General features: G+C 40.1%; 1 protein-coding gene across 1 annotated transcript in view; it reads right to left on the bottom strand.

Annotated features, from left to right (window-relative positions):
* Positions 1–18116, bottom strand: part of NALF2 (NALCN channel auxiliary factor 2) — a 116678-nt gene that overhangs the window by 20077 nt on the left and 78485 nt on the right. The window contains exon 2 of the mRNA XM_072124292.1: positions 343–514. Coding sequence (XP_071980393.1) covers positions 343–514 — 172 coding nt within the window. The remainder of the gene's footprint in view (positions 1–342; positions 515–18116) is intronic.

Here is an 18116-nt window from a genome sequence, read left to right on the forward strand (position 1 = left end):
AAAATTAAGGGCCTCGGCTTATGGTTATTTTGCAATTTTTTACAAATATTTTTTTTACTAAAATAACAATAACAGCCTAAAGGATGTGCTGCAAACTGACAATAATGAAAATCATTACAATTTACACTGAAATTTGAAAGGATCCGTTAAGACTTCCATTATTATCGTATATAAAATATTCCTATGGGGCAAAACAAAAAATATTCTGATTCAATGCCTGAAAAATCATCAGATTTATACTACATGTACAAATCAACTATTACAGTGACTCATCTCTAATCATGTTTGATTGTAAAGTACACAAGTTATTTTCTCTATCGTAACATTGGAATTGTGTCTCACCTGTACAGATGAAGCCAGGTAACCCTCCATATATTAGGTCATCGTTGTCAGGTAGTATGAAGGGACAGCGGGTCTGCACCTCCAGGCAGTACTGCTTACAGGGAATACCATTACGACACTGTCGCTGGGTCACATTAAAATACTCTGAGCACAGCCAGGCTTTGTAGACAGCCTATGGAGGAAGCAGAACAATGGTTAGTTAGAGACTGATTCAACCATAAATGTAATAGATTAGAAAACTTCACAGACAATAGCAATACACTATAAATGTGTCAAAAGCTAAAAATTTAAAGCACAAAAATACAACATCATGATAGTGAATTTCTGGAGCCTTCTAAAAGAACAGAACCTGGACGTTCAATTTCAAATCAAAAATTCATCATCGAAACATAGGATTACACCAAAAGATGAAGTAGAACCCAATGTCATTAATGTAGTGCACAACTTTTCTAATAAAAGTGAATTTTTAAAGGGGTATATTCTGGAGTATATTGTTTAATACAAATGCCACCCACTATGCTGGCACTGCTCTAATATACTGACGGCTAACAAATTAACTACAGCTAATTTTACACATATTAAAACATGTAGCTTTGTGTCCCCACACTGTAAAAATCCCCAATAAGTGTCCCCACAAAGTTTTATACTCTCATTAGTGACCCCACCTAGTATAAAGCCCCCTTAGAGCTCCCACATGGTATAATGCTCATTGATATATCACTACCATACAACTCTCCATCTGCATGTTGCTATGAATACATTTAGGAGTTTGTAGCCAAGAACAGTGTATTCTATTTTTCGCCAAAATGAGAGTATGGAGCCTGCTGCAGGTGGGCAGAGAGCGGGAATGACTAGCTGGACTGGGAGGGGGCTATAGACTTTGGGTTTCAGTTTATTGGGGGGAGGATAATGCCTTAGTGGGCTGGCAGGAAGGATAAGACTTTGTATAGGGAGCGCTCATGCGTTTTTGGGGAGTAGGGATACACTTAGTCTTAAATTTTCTCTTAGGAGTCTGTGGGGAGTGCTAGGGTTAGTTAGGATGTCACATGTGAGGTGGCGGGTCCTTGGCAACACCCAGTTGGAGCATTTAAATTCTGTGGTTCCGCAATGTAGCCACTTTAATAAAAGTTGGTGGTTTAAGAACAATAACAGATGGTTTTCTCCGGGGCTTAATGGGGAGGAAGGTGTAGTTTATAGTCTCCAATGGTTGGTCTATGACAGTGATGGCGAACCTTTTGGAGAATGAGTGCCCAAACTACAACCAGAATCCACTTATTTACCGTGCATTGCCAACATGGCATTTCAAGCAGTAACTTATTGCTACCTGTTCTTCAACATCATTCAATTGTATCAGCCCCTGAGGCCACCAATACAGTTGAAATAAGGTGGGCAAATTCAGACCTGTTTGGTGAAATTGGGGCAATGGCCTGAGTGCCCACAGAGAGGGCCTTGAGTGCCACCTCTGGTACCCGTGCCATAGGTTCGCCACCACTGGTCTAGGGCCACACCTTCGTTCACCACTCAGCTAGGAGGGTGGCGGCGGCAAGTGGAGCTGGGGTGTGGTTTTCGTGCGCTGAGCATGCAATTTTGGTTTACAGGAGACTATTCTTTCTACAAGGTTTTTGTTATCGCCTGGAAGGCATGCAAATTTTAGTGGTGTTGATATTTCAGATTGTATTCAAGAATTATTATTAATATAGCTGCGACCATTCACCTTTCCAACCCAAACTGTCTCTGTGTTTTATTAGTTAGGTGGGTGGTTAAGCTAGGAGTGTATGGTTTATTCCCAGGCCCTGTACTCAGTCATTGCCGGGTCATGTACATGTATCTGTTTTGTCCACATTATATTAGCTGCATATCAGACAATGACCTGGCAGTCGCAAACTTTATTCTGAGAAAAGTCTTCCTTATTCTATGGCTCAAAAACAAAGTCAGATGATGCCACCTAGTGGTCATGATGGCAAATACACAAATAGATGTAGTTCACAGATCCAAGGCACTATATATACTCAGCAAAGATCTATGTATATAATTTATATTATTACATATATTTTATATAATTTGCTTGTACAGTATGAGATTAGGGTATATGCTGTTTATGCAGTGTCCTAATATATGATGTAGATTCACCAAATACAGACACTTTACGACCTAAGTATTAATGGTTATAAAAGTATTATAACTCTTATAGCTCTTATTGGACCTAATGTGAAAAAAATTACAAAACAACAAAAACTTTCCTATGTGTTCCATGTGGAGTCTTGACCTTATAAGTACCTAAATATTTTCTACTTTATTAACAGTCCACTTTGCCAGAGGTCTGGAGAAAAAAATGCACAGAAGTTTTAGGGTTTTACCTGAATGTGTAAATTTTATGACATCCAAATAAAAAGAGTATAATATAAAGGGTATGGCAATCTAAATAGTAAAATAGATGTACAGGCAGCCCCCGGGTTACATACACAATAGGTTCTGTAGGTTTGCTCTTAAGTTGAATTTGTATGTAAGTCGGAACTGTATATTTTATAATTGTTCTCTGTGACAATTGGATTTTAAAATTGTGGGATTGTCATTAGGACCAGGATAAACAATAAAGCTTAATTGCAGACACTTTAGATAACTGTTATAGCTGCTTATTGTAGCCTGGAGCTAAAATACAGCAAATTACTAATATCCAGAGGTCCGTGTGTAACAAGGGGTCGTCTGTAAGTCGGGTGTCCTTAAAGAGAACCCGCCATGCAAAATAACCCCCCTAAACTGCCATTAGAGAGCATTGCCTCTATCCCTTCATTGTCCCTCTACATGCCTGTAAACATAAGCAATGAGGTCCTAAAGCTGTAAGCAAATGACCTGTGAAATGTCCAATGAGTCATTAGCATATTCAAGCTGTCCACTCTATTCATGAGTGGGAGGCACAGCCACACCCCCAGTGCTTGACTGACAGCCTGTATAATGGTGTGAGGCTGTATAATGATGTGCTTCCTGGTGCTGGTGGCCACTCCCCCTGCAGCCTGTGTGTGTACAGGAGAGATACAGCAGCTCCAGGCAGCCATGTTACAGCAGAACATGTCAGATTCATGTGTAGCTGATGTCTGTGTCTCTCACCTGTATATTAGGAGGATCCAGCATGTCAGCAGATGCAGCACAGACACTAGCAATGCTTTACTATACATTACACACAGACATGAGCAGGGGGAGGAGAGGGGAGGGGTAACAGGGGTGACATCACTGCCTCTGACCATGTGACTAGCCTCATTTACATGATAAATAATAGATGATTTTACAATGAATAATGTATGAAATAACTAGATAAAGGCAGGGATGGGATCCTTGTGAGCTGCTCCAACAGGTAGTAGTGACAGGACAAGTGACACAGACCTGATGACAGGTGTCCTTTAAGTAGGGGACCGTCTGTACTACTATAGATTCACTATGACTTTGCTATACATTTAGATCGGATGCTATTTAATTAAATGTGCAAGATTTATACCCTAAGGGAGTAGTCATATGCGGAAGCAGAGATAGAGCTGGACTTCCTTTGACCCCTTGTAACCCTCATCTTAATATATTAAATCGGACCATCCAAAGCCTGGGAGCAGGTTTACATAAAATCCAACAGCAAGGAATGAGCACAGCCGGATGTCTTCTGACCAAGATGTTTCAATTGTTAAGAACGACCTTATGTGACAAGCACATCTGGGACGGCATCTATCCTGAATAAAAGAGCGAAGACTCCCCAGCAGGTGTACAGATGTCTTTGTCATACAGCACATGCATCTCCTGAACACAACCTTCCTATACTAACCCTAGAAAAACTTTCTGCGTTTCACATCACTATCACTTTTTTAAAATGATTACAATGTTTGCAGAAAAATTTGCAGAAAAAAATGTGCCAAAATTCACAAAATGTTTATGTTAAAGAATTGGTACAAAGCCCATGACACATTTGGTCTCTCTGAGGTGAATTTTAGAGACATTTGTCAGCTCTTTTCTGCACCTTATGTATGATCCTGTCTTTTTACTTTACATGTTCAGTTTTTCCTATCCTGGCAGGCGAAAATTTTGTCTATTTTTTGAGACTTTATGTTGCAAATGACTCAAATCCACATGGACACAAGCCACGTGAGGGGGTTATATACAGGAGAGGACACAAGCCATGTGAGGGGTTATATACAGGAGTGGACACAAGCCATGTGAGGGGATTATATACAGGAGAGGATACAAGCCATGTGAGGGGGTATATACAGGAGTGGACACAAGCCACGTGAGGGGTTATATACAGGAGAGGACACAAGCCATGTGAGGGGTTATATACAGGAGAGGATACAAGCCATGTGAGGGGTTATATACAGGAGAGGACACAAGCCATGTGAGGGGGAGTATATACAGGAGTGGACACAAGCCATGTGAGGAGGTTATATACAGGAGTGGACACAAACCATGTGAGGAGATTATATACAGGAGTGGACACAAACCATGTGAGGGGTTATATACAGGAGAGGATACAAGCCATGTGAGGGGGTTATATACAAGAGTGGATACAAGCCATGTGAGGGGTTATATACAGGACAGGAAACAAGTCATGTGAGGGGTTATATACATGAGAAGATACAAGCCATGTGAGGGGGTTATATACAAGAGTGGACACAAGCCATGTGAGGGGTTATATGCAGGAGTGGACACAAGCCATGTGAGGGGTTTATATACAGGAGAGGACACAAGCCACGTGAGGGGGTTATATACAGGAGTGGACACAAGCCATGTGAGGGGGTTATATACAGGAGTGGACACAAGCCATGTGAGGGGTTATATGCAGGAGAGGATACAAGCCATGTGAGGGATTATATACAGGAGTGGACACAAGCCATGTGAGGAGGTTATATACAGGAGTGGACACAAGCCATGTGAGGGGGTTATATACAGGAGAGGATACAAGCCATGTGAGGGGGTTATATACAGGAGTGGACACAAGCCATGTGAGGGGGTTATATACAGGAGTGGAAACAAGCCTTGTGAGGGGGTTATATACAGGAGAGGATACAAGCCATGTGAGGGGGTTATATACAGGAGTGGACACAAGCCATGTGAGGGGGTTATATACAGGAGTGGACACAAGCCATGTGAGGGGTTATATACAGGAGAGGATACAAGCCATGTGAGGGGTTATATATAGGAGAGGATACAAGCCATGTGAGGGGGAGTATATACAGGAGAGGATACAAGCCATGTGAGGGGGTTCTATACAGGAGAGGATACAAGCCATGTGAGGGGGTTATATACAGGAGTGGACACAAGCCATGTGAGGGGTTATATACAGGAGAGGATACAAGCCATGTGAGGGGTTATATATAGGAGAGGATACAAGCCATGTGAGGGGGTTATATACAGGAGTGGACACAAGCCATGTGAGGGGTTATATACAGGAGAGGATACAAGCCATGTGAGGGGGTTATATACAGGAGAGGATACAAGCCACGTGAGGGGGTTCTATACAGGAGAGGACACAAGCCATGTGAGGGGGTTATATACAGGAGAGGATACAAGCCATGTGAGGGGTTATATACAGGAGAGGATACAAGCCATGTGAGGGATTATATACAGGAGAGGATACAAGCCATGTGAGGGGGTTATATACAGGAGAGGACACAAGCCATGTGAGGGGGTTATATATAGGAGAGGACACAAGCCATGTGAGGGGGTTATATACAGTAGTGGACACAAGCCATGTGAGGGGTTATATACAGGAGAGGATACAAGCCATGTGAGGGGTTATATACAGTAGTGGACACAAGCCATGTGAGGGGTTATATACAGGAGTGGATACAAGCCACGTGAGGGGGTTATATACAGGAGAGGATACAAGCCATGTGAGGGGGTTATATACAGGAGAGGGTACAAGCCATGTGAGGGGTTATATACAGAGGACACTACTGTTAATTTGGGACTTAACATGTTGCATTTTAATGCATTTTGAAACCTATTACAACAGCTGAGGAGAGTGGATTTTCCTAATTACATTACTGTTAACATTTCACATGCGTTAATGTGCCGTTTATATTGCGTTTTGTAAACAAATGTTAACAGTAATAAAATAAGACAAATCACCTCCCTCAGCTGTTGTAATTAGTTTCAAAATGCATTAAAAACGCAATTAAACTGCTACGTGTGACCTCCCCCTTAGAAGTAACCAATAAAAAAAAATGCAAAAATTTAAGAATTTTGACGAAAGAGGTTACTGTGCAAAATGTTAAAGGAAACCTACCACTTGAAATGGCAGGTTTAAGAAGAAAACACCGAGCACCAGCTCAGGGTGAGCTGGTGCCGGAGCTTATTTTTGTTAGTGTTTTAAACCGCTGTATCGTGGTTTAAAACACTTTTTAAACCTTATAGCCGGCCCAGGGAGGTACGCGCTCGGCGCTTACCATGCGTGCGACCGTGCGCGCGGCTACATAGGAAGTGAAGGAGAGCCGCGCGCATGGTAAGCTCCGAGCGGCTATAAAGTTTCAAAAGTGTTTTAAACCGCGATACAGCGGTTTAAAACACTAACAAAAATAAGCTCCGGCACCAGCTCACCCTGAGCTGGTGCTCGGTATTTCCTTCTTAAACCTGCCACTTCAAGTGGTAGGTTTCCTTTAAACAGTTAAAGCATGTGAAATAATTCCAATTTACATGTTAAAATCGGGTCCATGAAAAAAAAAATTTCCTTTGCACCTGCCCTGGACAGGGTGCAGATTTGCGCCAAAAAAGGTGCAAAAAGGTGAAACCCAAGTGAAATGTTGCACGGAATATCTGGAAAACAATGATAGATAAGGCACACTGCACAAAAGTGCAGACAAGGCGTACTTAAAAAACGGCGCAAAAGCGGCAAAAGTTGCTAAAATTTGACAATTTGCCTAGCAGAAACTATGATACATGTGCCCCTGTGTGTTTTTTTTTTCTGTTGCCATTTGAATTTTGCCACTTATGTTCATTTTACCATTAGAATCCATACTAGTTCAGGTTTCTGTTGCTTTTCAATGGCCAGAATAGCAGATAATGCCATGTTCTTATCTCCTTTCAGGATCCGTTACATAACGGATCTGTCATAACTGTTATTTCACCACTAATACCAAAAGCCATAGCGCTAATGTGAACAGAGCCTATTACTAATGATGTTCATAGCACTGAACCTCACAATGACAAATAACATCCATTAATCTTGGTTACACGCAGGGGCAGAGGCCCAGGCCAGAATAAAGAGAGATCAATCTCACTATTACTCAAATGGAGCCAAGCAAACAGATGTATGTGTAGAAGATAACAGTTAATGATGGACCTTAGAAGAGTTAGTATTCCCCATACATTAGATAACTATATTAATAAAGTCACATCTGAATTTAGTTCTGTGCTGAACTAGCTAGAACCCCCAGAACCCTTAGATCCACCCTTATATGATGATCATTATTTTAGGACCTCATTCCAGTTCAACAAGTTGAAGATTCAAACATCATCTCAAAAATTAACTTTTCTGCCTGCAAATGATTTTAATATTTCGAGTACATTTTGTTCTAGTCACTGTTCTATTGAACAAGCCTTTGCCTTTTTGTGGAAGCAAGCACAGCATGAAACCTCTAATGGAAGACGACAAAAGACAATTGCATGCCAAAATAAGACTAGCTGCAATTTTATCTGCTAATTCCTTTTTATAGATGGGAAACCTTTGCATATCTATTTGTGAAGGTTGCAGGATGGCTCCCCAATTTGGATCAGCCAGTGTTTTAATGTAATTGGCCTTTTAGAGTTCCACAAAAAATGAGCAGGAGAGACCCTGGTTGGCTGTCACCTTGTCAACAGCTCCAAATTGTGTGGAATCACTTATATGTATGTAATGATCCCAGATTATATTCATATTGGAGGAAAGAGCATTTGCCCCCATTACAATTTTAAGTATAATTTTAAGAAAACTGCAGAGAAGAGGCCACTACCAGAGGAAGAAGAGAGTGAAGGGCGTTGAGGGGGAGGAAAGGCAGAGATACTGTACAGAACAAGGTGGGAGTATGGGGGTGAATTTGGATATGATCTGTGACAGAGAGGGCCTGAGTCATACACTCTCTACGATGAATCTTACAAACCAGAGAGACCAAAAAAGGATGCATTAGGAGAGCATGGGGCTGGAAAAGCAGAAAGACTGCAGTGATGCGTAGGGTTTTCTGTGTATACCCCATCGACATTCCTAAATAATAAAAAGCATGATAAACCAGGGACACTTATTCATAAATCCAGGAGAAGTGACAGTGGTAATCTTTTTATATTTGTTATCATTGGCCTCCTTCCTTCTATAATCAACAAACTGTAAAGCCAGATCAAAAAGGGTCTAGGGTAACCGCAGAGGTTTATTAGCATAATTTTAAAAGTTGATTTTAGATTTTGTGATCTATTTCTCAAGGGTGTTTTATATGTGTTATATGATCAGAATGAATTAGTATTTGCCAGGATTCAGGAGTAGTGGACCCACTGAACCACCACGGACTATGACATAAGCCAACACCTGGGAGCGGAGTCAAAGTGGAACCCGGTTTTGACCAGAGCCTGCTGTGGCGAGATACCACCAGGTCGCTCCACAGGTGTGACCTGTGTACAAAGGTAGAGATGATAGCTGATAGAAAATAAAAACATAACATCTGACCTACTGATTTCTAAAAAGTACAATAAAAGATATTTTATTGTTTTTTGTAACGTAAAATTTTTTTTTACGCTAAATCTGTGACAGCATCTTAAAGTAAGGTAAAGCATTAGGCTTTTCTTCATATGTGACCTTCATGGCTACAAAATAGCTATTTAAAATTTTACCCAAAATGCATCTAAAATTCCACATTTCCACTAAATTTAAACTGCGTGACCTCAGAACTGGGTGACTTTAGCCTAAAGAAGAAAAAATATAAGGATAAGGACGGTTCATTGGGAAGTATCGTATCCATATGTAATTTCTCATTGGCTTCTTTGCTGAGAGTCAGAGATTTATTTGCCATAAATCCAATTTCCAAGCTCTCCACTGATGGTCAGAGCCAAAAACCAACACATTTTCAGTCAGTGAGGAACCTGGCACTACTGGTGTCTTATCAATATACCAGGAATATTCCCTTCCAGCCTGCCAGTCATATTCCATAATGCATTGACTGAAATGAAAAAAAAAAATCTAATTTATCATAATTCTGTATAATAATTTAAACATGAATATTTTATGACATATAACTTGCATAAAGTATTTTTAAGCAGCTTTTTATCTGACAAGTTTAAAGGGCCAGAACTGATCCAGTCATAACCGCAAGCCATAGATATTTCCCAGCAGGCCACAGGAATAAATTCTTCACAAAGATGTCCGCCGATCATTTATCAGCTATATACTGCAGCAGAAAAGCCCTGTGGGCATCCGCTGCACTTTATTTATTAAAAACTATTGTCACGACCCCTTAATGAAGTAACTAGCTCTAACTAACCCCGTGACACTTCATTACATGAGAACGTGCGGGTTACCTGGCAACAGCATGGCCATCAGATAAATGGCAGGAATAGACATTACTGATGTAGGCCCCAGCTCGAGTGACGGACATCACTTTACCATAATTTATTACAAGCCTTTTCATGTTTTCCACTACACATGCGGTAACACATTGCATCTAAATTATTGCAGAAAATTTACATTTTCTGTATATTCTGTGCTTCAACTAAGAGTCAAATTAGCAAGAAGTCATTCTTTCCATAGAATTAGCAATGATCCTGTTTTCATATTGCAACTAGTGTGACAAGTTTATCTTTCACCACTAGGGGGCATTCCTCAATAATTGACTGTTCATCTCGTAGAGAGTTTAAGTCTGAAATACTGAAAACTAAAACTTTTTCCCTTACAGATAACTAAATCATGGTTGAAAACGGTTGTAGGTTTTTTTCCCCGGGATCCCAGCTTGTGTGACTGGCCGGGTGGACTGTCATTGTATAGTTTCGAGTACATAGGATAACAGCAAGAAGGTCTGGATAGTACAAGTGTATTGTCAGGGTTGATATTTATTCCAAACTGCTAAACAAAGAAGTGATTTTATGTTCCCAAAACCGCAGTCTGAGTCATGAGTGGAGGTGGGACACCCTGCACCCATGTAATCCGTTGTTATACATGATGGCCAGAGGCATAAAAAAGACAGCTTTGTTGTAGTGCTCACAACATATGGGAATATGAGCATCTGATACAAAAACCAGAATACTTTAAACAAATGAATACAATAAAACCAAATGTCATTAATAAAAAAATGGAGCTTAGTTTGCTTGTATGAGTCACAAAATTTTATTGACTTTCTAAAGTAGACAGAGTTGTGACCAAAATTTTCTCTACAGTGAATAATCCCAAATTTTGTAATCTGCCATTATACTCAAGTCCCCCCATTTCCATAATGATCTTGGTTGCTCCCCTCTGCACCCGTTCCAGGTCTACTATGTCCTTTTTATACACTGGTGCCCAAAACTGTAAACAATATTCCATGTGTGGTCTGAGCAGGGATTTATATAAGGGCAAAACTATGGGGGTTATTTATCATGCGCCGGCATAGTCGCAGCGGCAGCAATAGGCTAGCATTTGCGATGGTCCTGATAAATATGCCCCTATGTCTTTATCATGAGAATCTATTTCTCTCTTGATACATCCCATAATTTTATTTGCTGTTCACTGAAATTAAGTTTCACATCCACCAATCCCTTCAAGTCTTTTTCAGCTGCAGTTTTGTCATGTTACTGAATGTTTAGAACATAATTGTTTCCATGGCCTAAGTGCATAACTTTACATTTATCTACATTAAACCTCATCAACCATTCCTCAAGCTTCCACAAATCCCTCTGTAATGTTATACTATCAGCCTCAGTATTAATTACTTTACACAGCTTAGTATTATCTGAAAGTATTGAAACTTGACTGTGTAAACCCACTTCAAGGTCATTAATAAAAATATTAAAAAGAAGTGGCCCCAATACTGACCCCTGTGGAACTCCACTGGTAATGTCAACCCAATCTGAGAATGTGCCACTAATGTCGACCCTCTGTTTTCTATCACTAAGCCAATTACCTACCCAAATACACAGATTTCCCCCTAGTCCAAGCAGTCTCATTTTATGTACCAACCTTTTATGTGGTACGGTGTCAAATGCCTTGGAAAGCCCAGATATACAACATCCACAGCTTCCCCCAGGTCCAGGTCTGGAACTTACCTCCTCACAGAACACAATCAGATTAGTCTGACAGGACCAATGCTTTATAAACCCATGCCGATGTATCTCTAACAAAACCCTCAAATATATTCACCACAACAGAAGTTAGACTCACAGGTCTGTAGTTTCATTTTTGATCCTTTTTTGTATATTGGTACCACATTTGCAGACTGAACCCTACTGCTAGGCAACATTTCTCTAAGTTTAACACAATGATACACACAATGCATCAGGCTTACTTTGACACCTGGGACGGGCTTCAAACTGGCCATAAACCTTTGGTGGTTGTTGGTCCAATGTGTATTGACCCTGGCAGTGGAGTAACCAGAAGCTGATGGGCCCCAGTGCAAAGTCTGTGCCAGACCCCGACTATAATGTATGGTTTATAGTAATAGTCTTCTCATATGGGAAAGTGACACCATAAGGGCCCCCTAATCCTCTTGGGCCCGGTTGTGATCGCAACCTCTGCACCCCCTAAGGTTACGCCCCTGGACCCCGGGCAAGTGTGGAAAATCCACTGCTGCTAGAAAGCTCCTTATATGAAAAAAGATTGGACATGTTGAAACTTTGCATACCTAGTCCACTTTTTTCCAATGTGTTGCACATTAAAAGGTCAGACCCACTAAAATAGTGGGGTTACACATTCCATTCCTTCCGATACTACATACAGTAGCAGTAACTCCTTAAAGCCCACACATAACAGATAATAGAAGTGCTGATGAGAATACACAATGAACAGGATTGGGAGGATCTCTACGCTATGATGACAATACAGATGTATTTGTTCCAGCAGACACGATTATATTTGTAATATAACAATACAAGTGAGAGATTCATGCAGATTGTGTGATAAAATCAGAGCTGGATCCTAGATTCTGCATTGTTTATCTCTGGAAGGGCGCCACACTATCATGGGTGCCGCACAATGTTTAATAAAATTTTTTTCCTTCTTTGTCAGACTTTGTGACTCATTTTAGATTGAAAGTGTGTTCGTCATCCTGAAAGATACACTAAGGGGAAACAGACTAAAATATTTATAGCGAATGACAGATTTCTCATTGATAAAAGAATAATGGGGAGACTTCTTGCAGCCGTCTTACGGATATCTTGCATGTTTACTCGGAGACTTGTAAACACATGCTACATTAAGGCACACGTTGTGGATTCTGTGCAGATTTTGTTGTTTAGTACGGAAAATAAAATAACGATCATTTTACTTTTCCTCGCTGAGTTTTGCATGCGTTTTTTTTACATTGAAGTCTATGGGAGAGTAAAAATCTGCATCAAAACCACCTCAACATGTGGTTTTTCTGCAGAATTCCCTCAGCCTAAGGGCTCATTCACACGGCAGTTGATGGGAACATACATGCGGCTGAAAATATGAGGCTGAAAATTTTACTGCCGCTTATACGTCCCCATAGATGGTAATGGCGGCCCGGTGGCAGTACGGTGCCACACATGTGTGGCACCGATCCGCGACACACACCGCAAAAAGATAGAGCATGCTGTATCTTGACCATGGCAACCAATCAGAGCTCAAGTTTTATTTTCCCACAGCCGTTTATAAAATTACAGCTGATCTCTGATTGGTTTCCATGGGCAACTGGAACAGTTTTACCTTAGACACTTCTGATAAATCTCCCCCTATGTCTGTATCCCTATCCATCTTACCTCACACATAAATTCTTTTAAACTTATTGCCTATAGTAACCAATCAAAACTTAGAGCTCATATTAATGACCTGTGGCAGAATAGCAGCCAATCACAGCTTTGCTTCCAACTGCCACAGCAGCAGCAGACAATGCCTTCTGTATATGGGGGTTAATAAGTGTATTTTGGAAAGTGCAGGGTGAAAATTTCAGCTCAAAACCAGGTCTAAGACGTTCCCTGTATCACAGAGAGAGGCTGTGCAAAATTTGTTGATTGTAAACCTGACGGTGCAGATTCTTTTAGCGACATACACACACACACACATACACTCAGCTTTATATATTAGTTGTCTGGACCATTATATCAGGCAGAAACTCCTCTTGCCTGATATACAAACTTCTTGTTGTAAGTCAAGTTTACTATTTAGTCTGTCGTGGCACACAAAGGGGGGATGTAAAATGGAAGAAGCCCCTTTATGTTGTCCATGTGCCCGGAGTTTATGGACAGTTTTGTTTTCATCCTCTGACAAAATAAGCCCCCTCACAAATTATTAACCTTTACATACCATGAAGCTACTCAATGTCACACTCCAGTTTGGGATCTCTAAACAGTCTGCACTTACTGCTAACTGCCAAGATAGTTGCAGCAGTTAACCAGGGTTTGCCCCATGTGTGGTATCAGATAAGCACCCCTTGCTATCAGATAAGCACCCCTTGCTATCAGATAAGCACCCTTGCTATCAGATAAGCACCCCTTGCTATCAGATAAGCACCTCTTGGGGCTGTGAGGTGCCTCTTCAATGCTCTCAGGGATATCATTCAAGATAATCAGCCCCCCACCCCAGGATGAAAAGACAATAAAAACATTTTTTATGAAAGTAAAAAAAAAAATAATACAAAAAAATGTGAAGGTAAAGACAAGACAAAACTATATAAAATGTGGCAAATGAAAGAAAATCCAACAGCACTTCCAACTTCCATTGAAAAACCACAGCACGGGTTCAAGTGTGAATAATCCTGGTCTTTATTCATTGATTTCAATGTTTTGACTGCTGTGCAGTTTTTGTCAAGCGACAGACAGATGCTTAGTTCCATTCTGGTGCTGTATGTATGTACTTAGATAAGTTCTGGTGCTGTATTCAGGCACTGAGCTATTGTAATTCATTATTGACACACATTTTAATAAAAGGGGGGGGGGGTCACTGATTATTTTAACTCAGAGGGTTGGACTTTCTTATGTATAATTCATCTGGAAGTACTAGATTTAATTTATTCAACTTGGGTGTAACTTTTTATTTATCTTCTGTACAGTATATATTGTAATGACTTCCCTACTTTATAAAATGCAGTATCTACTAACTTTTCAATATTACTAAAACGTATATTGACTTACATACATATGACTTATTGAAGAAGTGATACTCTAATGTACACCAGCCAAACATTTGCCAAAATGATAGCCCTTCTGTGTATACTATGAATATGGACATGTTAGATACAACTTCTAATGAATGTAACTAACATATATTGAAAAGTTTCCACATGATCTTTACTAATTGGGGTTATGTCTAAGTCATTCAAATGACATGTAGCCCAAATCCCAGGAGCATCACTGCTGGAAGTGCCATGCTTAAAGAGTAACTGTAAAGTTTTTTTATTTTGCACAAATCAATAGCTCTTGGGATGTAAAACAACTTTGCCTATTATCTTTATTACTTATATGCAGTAGTTTCCTTGCTATTGCCCTCAAATTACCTCATTGCTGCAATGGCTGCCTCCTTTCCATGTGTTGATAAGCCCTATGAATCCGACAGAGAAACAAAGTTTAACAAACTACATATTCATAGGGGGGGGGGGGGGGTAGAGCTGCTGCACCCTGCTCAATGAGGATGATGTCATGTTTCAGTGAATGTAGCAGAGCTGAAAGTCTGCAGAACAGTGAATGCAGCAGAGCTGGATGTGTATGCAAATGTCTCCTGCACCGAATAGTGAGGTACAAGTCTCCCCTATTCCCTATCAGTTCCTCCATCCCAGTCTGTGATTCTACAGAAGTTTCTCTGTCTGTCTCTGCTCTTCTCACTGCTCCACTCCCCCACCTTGTCATCAGTAGTATCATCCCTGTCCAGATAAGCTATTAACCCGTAGTGCTCACACAGAACAGGCTGTAGACTGCATGTAACTGGTTACTTATGATTTCTACCACTTATTACATGGCCCCTGCTCCTCCATGTGATGGAAGCTACCAGGCTAGTCACCGTATATATCTTGTATGTGCACTGTGCAGTGTTTGGTGGATTTACTTGTGGGAAACTAAATGAATTAAATGCTAAATTACTTTGAGAGAGAAGGCATCATGGGATTTGTGGGTAAGCTAACTGGTCTCAGCTTGAGGGCAAAGCCTCCGCCCACTTCACCGCTGGTGAGAAAGATTTTGTCAAACACTTTCAGAACAGAAAATGCCATAACTTTGGAAAGAAAAGTACAAGCAGAACAAAGTAGGCATCGTTCTGTTTGTTCTCAAAGGGAAAATCACATATAATAATTTGGTAAAATCACTATAGCTTTACAATTACACTTTAACACTTCATTGGCAACGTACAAATATGATTTGGAATATTTTTCATTTTGCTCATGTTTTAATTTGGATTTGTTGCATACACCAGACTTGACTTTTATGTCATTAAATACAACCAAATTATTACCTATTATTGTCAAATTACTGTCGAGGGAAGGTAATTAGTGGGTGACAGATGTGGCATTTATATGCTGTGCCACCGTGCATGGTTGTTTCGATGTTTTGATATATCATTGATCTGGAAACGGTTTAATGTTACTCATTCAGTTCCTTATTTTACTATTTTATTATATATACTATAGCAAGACTACATGAAGGATTGTAGACATCAGAACATGGGCAAAAAATATGGTATGATTGATCCAAATATTAAACTCCAAAGCCTCTTGCAAATAAACATAGTATAGATATATACATAAATGCACATGTCACTGTAGTCTATGGCACGTTCAGAGACCAATTTGTCAATATGGTGTTAAGGGGTCTTTCGGTAGCTATAACATCTTCCACTCATCTTGGTAAGCTTTGAGAAGGATTTGAGAACCTATGCCTATTCTATTAAAATCGATATGTAAGGTTAGACACTGATATCGACCAGGAAGGTTTCATCAGGACAGATGAAGTAGATAACAATTTCTGCTAACTGACTTGGCATCATATGAAGGTGACTGGCATTTAGGATATGCACTTAAGTGGTTGAGACATTGTAGATGTCCCACCTGGATTTGAAGCATGGATACATATTGATGTTACAAATTTTCACTGCAGAAATTTTTAGGTTCCAAACTTTTACAATGAATTTGACCTATTGCAGTGCACACAGGACCAGTCCTTCTCCTACTAGGAACTCCATTCCCCGAGGCACATCAGGGGACCTTCATGGCTCCATTCTAATGATAGCTAGAGGTTCTAGCAGCCAGACCAATCCAATGTTGATTAGATGCTTTAACCTCATAATGTTAGAGGGGGATTAGTGTATTTTGTGACACAATCCCTTTAACACTTTTTGTGTCTTCTTTCCATTTTGAGAAATTTTCACTACATTTTCAAGAAAGTTTCTAAGCACTAGAAACTTTGGGGATGATTTATCTTAGAATTTTCTCCTGTATTCCTTTTATTTTTGCAAAATTTTGGGGCACATTTGAAATATTTTGTGACTTTTCCACTTGCCTAGCAAAACTCACCACACAAAAATTTTTCTCTGATCATATTTGCATCTGATATATCTTTAAAATCCAGATGTAAACGTTTGAAAAAGTCACAATTTTGCCGCAAATCAAGGTTAAAAAGTTGCAAAAAATTTCCAGTTCTGACCATGTGTAGGACAAACTTTAAAAGAAGCTGAACAAGAGTTTGAGATTTTTGTTCGACTTTTTAATAAAAAGTCACACAAAAACCCTTTAGGAACAGCTGCCTGATATATCGACCTCAAAGATAAGTCCATAAGCCGGAAAAAACAAGAAAAGACACACACAAATGTCCCCACTAAAAACAAATTACCCCCTTTGTGTTATATCTTATCAGAGTAAAGTGCTTACTACTCCACTTATGTTGCCTCTTATTGTCCTCCCTCCATGCATGCTTTTCACTCTGAAATATATGCTTAATTCCTTCTTGCTAACAAGACAGACAGAAGCTTGCTAGAGAGACAAACAGAGAGTGTGGGCACTCAGAGTTATAACCTGGATGGAGATGAGGAAGGGGCCAGTCTATTGAATGTTGCCTTCTCAACTGCCTTTACCCAAGAAAATCCCAAGGTGGAAGACATGATGAGGAATAATGTAAATTCTCTTTTGAATGTCAACAATGTAGCCAAGAAAAAGTGCAGCGCTGCCCCAAGACCACTAAAGTCTCATTCAAACAAACGTTGTCTCCTCAGGTTTCATCTGTATTTGTGGTGGGATGATATGTGACAACCTCTCTTTTTTTGCTGATCTGCAAAAACGGATCACATACAGGTGACGTATGGCCTGTTTCAGACGTATTTTACGGCCATAGGAAAATCACATTCTTGTGCAAGAGACCTTCAAAAGAAAAATCACCTGGACCAGATGGCAAACACCAAAGGCAGATGTGTAGCTACAAGGACAGCAGCCATAGCAGCCGGTATGGGGACCACAGTGCCAGTGGGCCCCGGGATCTGGAATATTGGGTATGTGTGTATATGCTGTATGTATATATATATATATATATATATATATATATATATATATATATATATATGTGGTATGTGTATACTGATTGTATGTGTGTATATGGTGTGTATACGCACACCCTGAATTATGTACTGTGAAAAATTAACCATTATATTTAATATTTAA

Source organism: Engystomops pustulosus, chromosome 9 (genome assembly GCF_040894005.1).
Source record: "Engystomops pustulosus chromosome 9, aEngPut4.maternal, whole genome shotgun sequence".
Lineage (NCBI taxonomy): Eukaryota > Metazoa > Chordata > Amphibia > Anura > Leptodactylidae > Engystomops > Engystomops pustulosus.